Genomic DNA, 13,615 nt, shown 5'->3' on the forward strand with positions numbered 1-13,615 from the left:
GGCAGGCACAATGTTCTTGCAAGATACTCAGAGGGTTAAATACTTACAGATCAGGCTGCACTTTTCCTCAGAATCCTGTCTGTCTTTATCCCAAGGCTCGTATGCCCTATTGCTGGCTTTATCCTTGGTTAGGGAAACTTCCTCAGGTATATATTTCCTTGCTTTCAACATATCCTTCTGCCCTTCAGCTCTCAGTTTGGCTGGAAACACTTTTGCTCTGCTCTGGTTATAGGAACTTCAGGTTTCTCAGGAGGTAGCTTCTTCTCCTGGTGGCAGCTTCTGAGCTTACTTTGCTCAGCACCCTCAGGCAGGCTAGACTGCACTGACTAGCCTCCTGGACTATATTGCACTGCACTGACTCTTTCCTGTCTGGGCCTGACTATAAATACTAGGGGTTCCCTAGCTCTCTCTACTGTCTAGGAGGAGGAACTACACCCTAACAGGTCTGATACACAGATAACAGGAAGGACACATACAAACATCATATAAAATATAATGACCAATAACATGGCCACATTGACCCTTGTGTAGTGCCCACATTTACCTAGTGGGACACTACAATAGAACCAGACTTGGTTGTCTCTGTTTTTTCAGCTCAGCTCCTTTCACTTCAGTGGAGCTGAGCTGTAATACCAGCCACAACCCATGGACGGACGTGATACTTTTTGTAGTGTTTTGTTTTTTTCTCATCCCGTAAAACTCTCTCGGCATTTCAGCAAGTTTATAATTGATTCCCTTAACCACTCAGCGACCACCAATATGCCTTTTTACAGTGGTCATTCAATTCGTCTTTCTACGTGGCCCAGTCTAAGTGCAGCAGAGAGACAGAGCTTGGCTTTCCCATGAGAACCACGCTCTGCAAAAAAAAAAACTGAAGTTACTCCGTGTGCATTCCGTTTCCTTATTTCCGTTTCGCTGAAAAATAGTCCTATTATTGTCGGCATTACGGACAAGGATAGTACTGTTCTATTAGGGGCCACCTGTTCCGTTCCGTAAAATACGGAATGCACACGGACGTCATCCGTATTTTTGGCGGTCGTGTGTATGAGCCCTAAATGTGTGGACTCACAATTTATGTAAGACTTGATATTATGAGTCTGATTCGTGCTATTTGATCTTATTTTCTTTTACCTAAATTTACATAATGTACACCGAACATTTCCAAATTTGTAAGATCCTTTAACTCTTGCCTGATTCAGCGATTTATCATTTTTGCGTTTTCGTTTTTTGCTCCTTGCCTTTCTGGAGCCATATGTTTTTAATTTTCTGTTCACGTAGCCGTATGAGAGTTAGATTTTTGCAGGACAAGTTGTACTTTCTAATGTCACTATTTAATACGGCATACAATGTAGTGGAAAGCAATTCCGCCAGTTTTATGGGTTTTTACAGCGTTCACTATGCAGTAAAACTGACTTGTGCTCTTCATTCTCTAGGTCGGTACGATTACGGAGATACCATACTTGTACCGTTTTCCTTGCCTTTTAATACAAAAAAAATTAAAAATTAAATTCATTTTTTCTTTTCATCGCTATATTCTGACTCCTTTTTTTTATAGTTATGCCTACAGAGATCTGTGAGGGGTCATTTTTTTTGCGGGACGATCTGATTGATAATACCACTTTGGGGTGTGTATTACTTTTTGATCACTTTTTATTTAATTTGTTTGGGAGGTACACTGATAAAAAAAAAAAACTGCGAATCGGGCATTCAGCATGTGGGATATGTTTATTTTTATATTTTAATCGTACGGGTGTTTTCACATGCGGCGATGCCCTTGATTTCTTTTTAAACTTTTTTTTTATTTTTTTTAAATCCCCAAGTGCAATTTCTATAGAGTAATAGCATTTTCTTCATTATCCTATATAGAAATCACTATATTACAATTCAGTGCTGCCATCTGCTGGCCTGAATTGTAATATACAAGTAATGGGCCTTAAAGCCTAGTACATGCTCAGGCTCATTACTTACATGGAATGTCTTCCCTGACTCGGCCTTGGAGAGGCTTTCCTGCTTGCGAAGCGTGTGCTTTCGGGTTTCCAGACCCTTACATACCGTGGTCACATTTGACCACCGCATCTGAGTAATTAAAGTCTATGGTCAACGTTACCGCCGATTGAGCACATTGACCACGGATGTCTGCTGTATGATACAGCGGGCACCCGATAGCTGCGGCAATCGCTCTGCTCCAGAGCGATGCCATCTTTAAAGACCTCATATCAGCTGTACATGTATGGTGGATGTCGGGAAGGGGTTAATGTTGAGCCAAGTGTACGTCTCTTTTCTATCATGATTTGAGAACAAGCTGGGTGCTATCATATTTCCAATGGTTTGTGAATGCTTGGCCGCATACCTGCATCCTTGGCCAGTAATTTCCCTCAGATAATTATCTGTATTAAATATTTCCTGATAATTTGCGTGATTTTTTAAATAATTCGAACTATATTTAGTGTTAAATACTACCCCCTTGAAAGATCTATCTTCTTACATAAATTGCGCATACTGCATAGAGTGCCAATCATGTACACTACGATACGCGGGGTGCACTGGGCGACAATTACATAGGTGAACATGTGTGGGACATATTAACTCCTTCTGAGCCATTTTTCACCTTAAAGGGGTTCTCCTGGGAATGAAGAAAATAAAATTACTTAAAATACTTAAATATTACTTTATTATAAATATATTCCCAAATACCTTCCATTAGTAATTATGTCTCATTTGGTCTGGGGAGAAATAAAATGGCCGCCGTCTTATTAGTGCTCAGAACCTGTACTAACTACACAGGAGGACAAGTTACTCCAGAAGACGGAGGTAAAGAGCTGCCTCATCCTCCTCTCTGCTCCGCTTGTCAGGGATTATGATCCTGAATACAGATAAGATCTTCAGCTGAATCTCTGTAGGAATAGCGTTCATGAGGAGACATGAAGTACAGAGAGGAGGGTGTGGATGATGAGCAGCAGCGCTTGTCTCCATTACCACAATCTGTCCTGTCCGTCCTCTCTTACTTCATGTCTCTAATACTGTGGAATTTATTTCACCAGCAATAATGCGACGTTTCGACCGTAGTGGTCTTTCTCAAGCAACTCATGATGTGAACAGAAGCAGACATATATACACACATCCCCTCCCAGTAGGTCACATGACCTAATTAGATACGCAATTATAAGTAAATTATAAACCAATAATGTGGATCCTCTACATTCCACCCACCTGTGATCTAATCCATTAAATCTAAATATATTTATCATTCCCCTATCTCCATTAAACAATGGAAATAGGAAAGCGAGCGCATCTCAACGTTTCCCTGACAGTGGTGCGCATGCGCTAGGGACACGTGCAGGCTCACAAAGGGCGAGATCTTCCTAGCGTTCCTTCTTGGTTAGTGCGCCTGCGCATCGGGTATAGAGCTGGGTTCCCTGCGCTGACGTGCTCTTCCTGTTGCTATAGTGACGCTTCTATTCAAAACAAATAGGCGTGTCACACCGGGACTTAAGTGTGATGATTCAGCACCTCTGTGTGTATCCAATGTTATCTTTATGTAGTGTTTGTCTCTGCTATGATTAACCCTGTATAGTCTATGTCACCACTCCTATTTGAGTTTTAACCCTTACTGGTAGTTATTGCGGTACTGGGCATTTCTTGGCCTCAATTTCTACCGCAGAGTGTGTCCATTTATATGTCCATATATGTTTTGGGGCAATTAAGTTCCATAAATACCAATTCTTGTAGGTCAAGTATTAAAACCACGTTTAAGGGCTCAATCAGCCATATGGGGTCCACATACCCCCAACTTTTTGGAAAAGAAGGGGTTATGTTGGTTGTCCCCTAAAGCACTTATGCATAAGAATTGAAGACAAGTGAGTGCTGCGTTTTTTTCATATACGACGCATCCAAGGGGGAACTTCAGACTGTCTCCCAACACGGCTGGCACCACCACAACATAAGGTTGCAAGGTTGCATTTATTTTTCGCTGTGCTGCTATACGCATTTTTTTCTATTACTTCATGTCTCCTTATGGACTCCATTCATACAGAGATTCAGCTGAAGACCTTATCATCTGTATTTGAGATCATAATCCCTGACAAGCAGAGCAGAGAGGAGGATGAGGCAGCTCTTTACCTCAGTGTTCTGATGTAACTCATCCTCCTGAGTGATTAGGACAGGTTCTGTGTGCACTAATAGTACAGCCCCCATTTTATTTCCCCTGATGATTACTCTCGGGACAAAACGAGCCATTATAACTAATTAAAGGTATTTTGGAATATATTTATAATAAAGTAATGTTTAAGTATTTTCATTTTCTTAATTCCCGGGGAACCCCTTTAAAGGGGTTGTCCAGGTTCAGAGCTGAACCTGGACATCCCTCCATTTTCACCCCGGCAGCCCCCCTGACATGAGCATCGGAGCAGTTCATGCTCCGATGCTCTCCTTTGCCCTGCGCTAAATCGCGCAGGGCAAAGGCATTTTTCTGAGTTCCGGTGACGTACCGGGGCTCTCTATGGGGCTGACAGGAACCCCGGTGACGTCACCGGCACTGATGGGCGGGATTTGGCTCTGCCCTAGCCAGTAAAACGGCTAGGGCAGAGCTAAAGCCCGCCCCTCAGAGCCGGTGACGTCACCGAACACACTGCTGGGCGGAAGTTACCGCCCGGCAGTGTGTTATTGTAAACACAAGAGCCTGTGCCCTGCGCGATCTAGCGCAGGGCACGGGAGCGCATCGGAGCATGAGATGCTCCGATGCCAGGCTCAGGAGGGCTGCCGGGGTGAAAATAAGGGTATGTCCGGGTTCAGCTCTGAACCTGGACAACCCCTTTAAGGACCAGGCCAAATTTTGGAAATCTAACATGTGTCACTTTATGTGATAATAACTTTGGAACACTTTTACTTATCCAAGCCATTCAGAGACTGTTTTCTCATGACAAATTGTACTTCATGATAGTGGTAAATTTGAGTCAATATAAATCACCTTTATTTATAAGAAATATCCCAAATTTCCTGAAAATTTAGAAAAATTAGCAATTTTCTAAATTTTAATTTCTCTGACTTTAAGGCAGATAGTGATACCTCACAAAATAGTTATTACTTTACATTTCCCACATGTCTACATTTTGTAAATGCCATATTATTTTTTTGGATGGCTTAGAATTTTAGAAGCAATTCTTAAAATTTTTAAGAAAATTTCCAAAACCCACTTTTTAAGGGCCAGTTCAGTTCTGAAGTAACTTTTTACATAGTAGAAACCACCCATAAATGACCCCATTTTAGAAACGACACCCCTAAAGTTATTAAAACTGTATTTTACAAACTTTGTTAACCCTTTAAGTGTTCCACAAGAATTAATGGAAAATGGAGATCAAATTTCTAAATTTCACTTTTTTGGCAGATTTTCTATTTTAATCCATTATTTCCTGTAACACAGCAAATGTTAGCGGCCAAAGAAAACTCAATATCTATTACCCTGATTCTGTAGTTTACAGAAACACCCCATATGTGGTGGTAAACTGCTGTAAGGGCACACGGCAGGGCGCAGAAGAACAGGAGCGCTGTATGGTTTTTGGAAGCCAGATTTTGCTGGACTGGTTTTTAGACACCATGTCCTATTTGAAGACCCCCTAATGCACCCCTAGAGTACAAAATCCCCCAAAATGACCCAATTTTGGAAACTATGGGATAAGGTAACAGTTTTATTAATACTATTTCAGAATACATATGATTTTTGAACGCTCAATATTACGCTTTTTGTGAGGCAAGGTAACCAAAAAATGGCTGTTCTGGCACAGGTTTTTATTTTTGTTTTTTACAATGTTCACCTGACAGATTAGACCTTAGGGAGTAAATCTTGTGATATTTTTATAGAATAAAAATCATATTTTTGTGTCTCCATTTTCTAAAAGCCATATTTTTTATTTTTTTGGGTGATTGCCTCATTTTTTGCGGGATGAGGTGATGGTTATATTGGATGGTTGCTACTATTTTGGTCTATATTGGACTTTTTGATTGCTTTTGATGTAAGGTGATAACTGGCTTTTTTGGCACCGTTTGTTTTTTGTTTTTTTACGGCATTCAACTTAGGGAGTAGATCATGTGATATTTTTATAGAGCAGGTTGTTATAGGACGTGGCGATACCTAATATGTCTATTTTAAAAAAAATTATTTCGGTTTTACACAATAAAGCATTTTTGAAAAAACAAAATCATGTTTTTGTCTCCATTTTCTGAAAGCCATTTTTTTTTTATCGTAGGGGCTTATTTTTTGTGGGATGACAGTTTGATTGGTACTAATTTTGGGTACATATGAATTTTTTTGATCACTTTTTATACAATTTTTTGAGAAGTGCAGGTAGGCAAAATTGCAATTCCATTATAGTTTTTCTTTTTTTTTCTGTTACCCGTGCAGTAAAAGTAACATGATCCTTTTATAGATCAGGTCATTTTGGACATGGTGATGCTAAATGTGTAGTATATTTTATTTTTTTCAATTTTTAACAAATATTAAATGTGTGGATTTAGGAAGAAGTCAGATTTAATATATTTTTTTCCTTTTTTTTTTCCCCTTTTTTTTTTTTTACACTTTTTGGACCCAGACCTACTTTGTTTTTCAAGATATAGTGGGTCTGGTTGCTCTACAATACCATTTACCATATTTTTCACTTTATAAGACGCACTTTTTTCTTCAAAAGTGGGAATTATGGAAGAGCAGGGGGCATGGAAAGCAGCGGTTTGATTTGAGGTCTTATATTGGGGTCTGATCTGAGGTCTTATATTAGGATCTGATCTGAGGTCTGATATTAGGGTCTGATCTGAGGTCTGATATTGGGGTCTGATCTGAGGTCTGATATTGGGGTCTGATCTGAGGTCTGATATGGGGATCTCATATTGGGGTCTGATATTAGGGTCAAATGTGTGTATTCTATTGGGGCCTGATATGGGGGTCTGATCTGAAGTCTGATATTGGGGTCTGATTCTGAGGTCTAATTTGGGAGTCTGAATATTATTTCTGATTTTCCTCCTCTAAAACCTAGGTATGTTTTTGTAGAGGGAAGTGTATTAAATGTTGCCTAGATTCCATCCCCTATCAACTCTTATCAACTCTTCATCCCACTGGTTGATAAAGGCCCATGTTTTCAGAAATACTGGTGTTGATAGCCTGCAGGCCATGACTTGCATTGTTAAAGTTTATAACGGCTGATCAGTACCTAGTCCACTTTTGTGCAGACCCCCCAAACAAGCTGTTGGTGACATGCTAAACATGTTTTTTATAGCATGGGATATCCACTAGGGCGGATTGGCCATAGACCTTACAGGGAAATTTCCCGGTGGGCCAATGCCCAGGGGACCACCTGAGCCCTCCTCACAGCCGGCCAGTGGAAGTTTTTGGGGATGTATTTTGTGTTGCTGGAAGTATTTTGTGATGCACTGCAGTATTTGGCTCTGTTCTTGTAGTATAATGTGCCACAATATGATATTGCTGGCCCTGTCTTCCTTCAATTTGAACCCTACTACAAAACGGGGCCACTTTTAGTATTTTTTTCAGGGCCACTTTAAGTTCCCAGTCCGCCCCTGGATATCCACACCTCTGCCCCATGGCCAAACACCTTCCCCCTACTTATGATGGATAAATAGTCCAGCATTTGGAACTAGGGGGGAGATCTGATCACCACAAACAGAAGAAGGACTCCACACCTGGAAGAGTGGACATGAGTTGAGCCGAGCAGCCACTCCAGAAACAGAAGGCGAGCATTGGCTCGCCAAGTACCCATTGAACCCCTGCCATAATACACTGCCTGTCCAAAAGAAAAGTCGCCACCAAAAAAAAAAAGGTCACACACTATAATATTTAGTTGGACCGCCTTTAGCTTTGATTACGGAACGCATTCGCTGTGGCATTGTTTCAATAAGTTGCTGCAATGTCACAAGATTTATTTCCATCCAGTGTTGCATTCATTTTTCACCAAGATCTTGCATTGATGATGGTAGAGTCTGACTGCTGCGCAAAGCCTTCTCCAGCACGTGCCAAAGATTCTCAATGGGGTTAAGGTCTGGACTCTGTGGTGGCCAATCCATGTGTGAAAATGATGTCTCATGCTCCCTGAACCACTCTTTCACAATTTGAGCCCGATGAATCCTGGCATTGTCATCTTGGAATATGCCCGTGCCATCAGGGAAGAACAAATCCATTGATGGAATAACCTGGTCATTCAGTATGTTCAGGTAGTCGCTGACCTCATTCTTGGAGCACATACTGTTGCTGAACCTAGACCTGACCAACTGCAGCAACCCCAGATCATAGCACTGCCCCCACAGGCTTGTACAGTAGGCACTAGGCATGATGGGTGCATCACTTCATCTGCCTCTCTTATTACCCTGATCGAGCCATCACTCTGGAACAGGGTAAATCTGGACTCATCAGACCACATGACCTTCTTCCATTGCTCCAGAGTCCAGTCTTTATGTTCCCTAGCAAATTGAAGCCTTTTTTTCTGGTTTTCCTCACTGATTATTGGTTTTCTTACGGCTACACAGCTGTTCAGTCCCAATCCCTTGAGTTCCCTTCGCATCGTGCATGTGGAAATGCTCTTACTTTCACTATTAAACATAGCCCTGAGTTCTACTGTTGTTTTTCTTCAATTTGATTTCACCAAACGTTCAAGTGATCGACGATCACGATCATTCAGGATTTTTTTTCTGGCCACATTTCTTCCTCGAATACGATGGGTCCCCACTATCCTTCCAGTTTTAATAATGCTTTGGACAGTTCTTAACCCAATTTTAGTAGTTTTTGCAATCTTCTTAGATGTTTTCTCCTGCTTGATGCATGCCAATGATTTGACCCTTCTCAAACAGACTAACATCTTTTCCACAACCACGAGATGTGTCTTTCGACATGGTTGTTTAAGAAATGAGAAGCAACTCATTGCACCAGTTGGGGTTAAATAACTTGTTGCCAACTGAAAGATAATTATCAGTAATTATCCAATAGGAGGCTCATAACTATTTGCTTAGTTAAATCCAGGTGGTGACTTTTTTCTTGGACAGGCAGTGTATTTCCCCTTGCATTGTATTACCCCTTGAACCAATATTCCCCCTGATCCCACTGCTGTATTAACCCTTCCCTGACGCTCTCCCTATCATAGCCCTGCAATATCCCTGTAACCCTTGCCATACCATATTTACCGTTTACCCTTGTTACCCCTTTAGGGACAGTTAGTTCTAGGGTACTTTCACACTAGCATTTTTCTTTTCCGGCATAGAGTTCTGTCCTAGGGGCTCAATACCGGAAAAAAACTGATCAGTTTTATCCCCATGCATTCTGAATGGAGAGTAATCCGTTCAGGATGCATCAGGATGTCTTCAGTTCAGTATTTTTGACCGATCAGGACAGAGATGAAACCGCAGCATGCTACGGTTTTATCTCCGGCCAAAAAACTGCATTTTTTTCCATAGGAATGTATTAATGCCGGATCTGGCATTCAAAACACCGCAATGCCGGATCCGTCTTTCCGGTCTGCGCATGCACAGACAGGTAAAAATGTGAAAAAATATATATAACGGATCCGTTTCTCCGGATGACATACTGAGAGATGGATCCGTTCTTCCAATGCATTTGTAAGACAGTTCTGCTTTCGGATCCGTCTACAAATGCTTTCCGTTTTTCATGCAGATTGCCAGATCCGGCAGGCAGTTCCGGCAACGGAACTGCTTGCCGGATCACTCTGCCGCTAGTGTGAAAGTACCCTTAGGTGGGAGGGCGCTGATACTATTGTGTGTATGCATGTATTTAGTTAGATGGTGGGTGGAATAATTAGAGGGGATTGTGAATTTTGTGTAGTATAGTTAGGATTATTTTAGTGTGTGCAGTTTTCACGCTCAGTATGCTAATACTGAGCATCGGTACATGGAGGAGGAGACACCAGGGTTTCTCAATGGGCATCTCCTTCTCCATGGCTGTGCCGCGATCCAATCACAGCGGAGAGCGCCATAGCCAGGGAGAAAACAAAACTCATCTTTCTCCCTGGCTGTGACGCTCTCCGCTGTGATTGGATCGTGGCACAGCCAGCGAAGAGACGCCCATTGAGAAACCCTGGCGTCTCCTCCTCCTTGTACCGATGCTCGGTATTAGCATACTGAGCCGGAAAACTGCAGGGGGGGGGGGGGGGCACAGCAGGGGCATAGGAGCGATATTTTAGCCAGGGTGGCAGCATCAGCGAGGGGGTACCCCGCAAGTAAAGGTATTTATCTCCATTAATACAAAACCATGAAAGGTCCGCTTGAATTATTATTAATATTAACCCCAAATATTGATAATGAATATTTCCTACAACAGTTTTATAATCTTATAGTCTGAAAAATATGATTATAGGTTGGCCTAAATGGATCTGTGATTTTTTTTTCAACTTTACCAACTATGTAGCTTTACTATTTGATTTTTGGTGCCCACCCAATTTACATGAATTCATTTTCAGTGTGGTGGCACTACCAGGTTTCCATATAGATAACAGCTGATCAATGGGGGGTCCCAATGGCTGTTTTTTAAGTTCGGACACTTCACAATGCCCCCAAATACTCCCCATCCTACCATACATGTGTATTTGCATCAAAAGAATTTACGAAACAGAATCCAACCTGCCAATTTTGCAGCTCCATTGAAAGCCACCCTGGCTGCTGCTGGATTTACTGCCCCTATTAATGCCAAACCTACGGGAACCCCATTTATTAGAAGCTTAATATTGTGACTACGGCAGAACTTGTCTCCTTCAGTTAATAAATATTCCTTCAGCTTCTCCAGCAGATCCTTGCGATCCTCTTCATTTATACCTCTGAAAGATTGCTCAAATTCCTTTTGAAGTTCTGAGATCTTTTCAGCAACCGTATCCCCTATTCTGAGTCGCCACATGGGCTATGGAGGCAATGAGAGAGAGAGAGAAAGCAATGAGTGTCCTTTTGGAGAAGCAATGGAGGACTAGGAGGGTAGAGTTTAGGCGGGTCATTAGGACAATAGTTGGATGTGCTTTATTCATTACTTGTTACTTATACAGTATCTCACAAAAGTAAGTAAACCGCGCAAATTTTGTAAATATTTAATTATATCTTTCCATGGGACAACACTGAAGATCTGACACTTATATACAATGATAAACTAGTCAATGTACGTCTTATATAACAGTGTAAATTTGATGTCCCCTCAAAATAACTCAACACTCCAGCTCCATGATGTCGTTATGGAGGAGTGGAAGAGGATTCCAGTGACAACCTGTGAAGCTCTAGTGAACTCCATGCCCAAGAGAGTTAAGGCAGTGCTGTAAAATTATGGTGGCCACACAAAATATTGACACTTTGGGGACAATTTGGCCATTTTCACGTAGGGGTGTACTCACTTTTGTTGCCAGCGGTTTAGACATTAATGGCTGTGTGTTGAGTTATTTTGAGGACACACCATATTTACACTGTTATACAAGTCGTACATTGTATCAAAGTGTCCGATCTTCAGTGTTGTCCCATGAAAAGATCGAATAAAATATTTACAAAAATGTGAGGGGTGCACTCACTTTTGTGAGATACTGTACATCACTGGTATATTATGCAGTATGGTATTATAGGGGTTGTCTCACCTCCAACATTCGGTGGCATATCCACCAATGTCAGATAAGTGCGGAGTGCCCAAAGCAAAGGAGAGTGCACTGCACATGCCCGGCAGCCCTCCATTAACTTCTACGGGAGAGCAAAAAAATAACCAAGCAGTGTGCTCGGCTATTTTCAGAAGTCCCATTTAAATTATTGAAGAGTGCACCGCACAAGCACTTCCCGCCCTATATTCACTTCTATGGAAATCTGCAAATACTCAAGCCAATGCTCGGCTATTTTCGGCACTCCCATTGAAACACTGGTGGCATATCCTAGCGATACGCCACCAATGTTGGAGATGAGACAACCCCTTTAAATCACAAAGCTTATCACCGCCAATTCATTTGTGGCTGTTACGCTTCCTTTATGTTATTGCTTTATTTAGCCACAATTGCAGCTAAGGTTATATAGTACAAGGACCCCAGATAAAAGGTGTGGGACTAGGGTGAATACCAGGGGCAAATCTATACCCTGTACTCCGCGTGGAGAATTTATTAAGACTGGTGTTTACTACTATAGTCCTATTTATCAATGCACTAGCGTAAGATGTACGCGCCACTTAATAAATGAGGCTCATCTTTGGACAGTCCGTGCGCCAGAAATGAAATCCATGCCAGGTTTAATCTATAATTTACACAAGTTTTCTGACAAATTCTGATAAATCTGTCTTTGCCACCTTCCGATAAGCCACATCCACTTTTGCTCGGAGTGGAGGAGTGGAGGTTAAAAAACCACAAGAGTCACCAGAAGATGTTTTTCTGGTTAACACTTAAAAGGAATCTGTCACCAGCGACCTCCCTATCTAACTGTTGACATAGACACTTCGCTGTCATTCACCTGATTAAAACGCTGTTTTTATTGTATTAATTCAAATTTCTGTTCCCAAGTTGTGATACTTTATCTTAATAGGCAAAATAGGCCTTTGGTGCAATGAGGAGGTCTCCGTTGCTCTCCTTGCACCCAGCACCCTCTGCCTGGACCTGTCAATCAAAGCAGCCAGGGAGGGGATGGCCACAGAAAGAAGGGGAGTTTGAGTGCAACAAGAGCAATGGTGATACTCTCATTGCACCAAAGGCCTAACTTGCGTATTAGGAAAAAAGTATCATAACCTGAGAACAAAGCCTCTGATCAACAAAATAAAAACAGCATTTTAATCAGGTGAACAACAGCAAAGTGTCTCTGCAAACCTAGTTGGATAGGGAGGTCCCTGGTGACATTTTCTCCTTAAAGGTGCTTTCGCAAATTTATACCGATATTTTTAAAAACATTTAATATATCTAAGGCCTCATGCACACGACAGTATTTTTTTGCGGTCCTCAAAAAGGGTTCTGTTGTTCCGTGATCCGTGTCCGTTTTTGTTTCCGTGTGTCTTAATTTTTTTTTTGGAGGATCTCCAGACATGAAGGAAAGTAAAAAAAAATCGAAGTCAAGTTTGCCATGCAAATCATAGGAAAAAAACGGATGCGGGCACGGATGACAAACTTGTGTGCCTCCGTGTTTTTTCACGGACCCATTGACTTGAATGGGTCCGCGAACCGTTGTCCGTGAAAAAAATGGGACAGCATCCTATTTTTTTCACGGACTGGAAACACGGATCACGGACGCGGATGACAAACGGTGCATTAGCCAAGTTTTCCATGGACCCATTAAAAGTCAACGGGTCCGCAGAAAATCACGGAAAACAGAACAACGGACACGGGACACAACAACGGTTGTGTGCATGAGGCCTAAGAGTTAGAAAGGAGATAACTTAGTCCCCCACCCTAACCCACACACATGAACTAAAGGCACATTTACATGGGAAGAATGTGCAGGCAATTGTTGGGAATTAATTATTTATTCACGATAATTGCCTATACAGATGGCCCATGTAATGGGTCCTTAGGGTACAGCCACACAGAGTTTTTAGATGAGGTTTTGAAGCAGACATGCCTGAAAGATTTTCAGCCAAAGCCAGAAGTGGATCCACCAGGAAGGAAAAGTATAAAAATTC

At 41.7% G+C, this 13,615-nt stretch overlaps 1 protein-coding gene across 1 annotated transcript in view; it reads right to left on the bottom strand.

Moving 5' to 3' along the window:
• Positions 1-10,157: 10,157 nt before the first annotated feature.
• The window catches only part of LOC122929404 (RING finger protein 112-like), a 55,071-nt gene continuing 51,613 nt past the window's right edge, over positions 10,158-13,615 (bottom strand). The window contains exon 13 of the mRNA XM_044282956.1: positions 10,158-10,897. Within this exon, the coding sequence (XP_044138891.1) occupies positions 10,595-10,897 (303 nt within the window). The 3' untranslated portion in view covers positions 10,158-10,594. The remainder of the gene's footprint in view (positions 10,898-13,615) is intronic.

Source organism: Bufo gargarizans, chromosome 2 (assembly GCF_014858855.1).
Source record: "Bufo gargarizans isolate SCDJY-AF-19 chromosome 2, ASM1485885v1, whole genome shotgun sequence".
NCBI classification, from domain to species: Eukaryota; Metazoa; Chordata; class Amphibia; order Anura; family Bufonidae; genus Bufo; species Bufo gargarizans.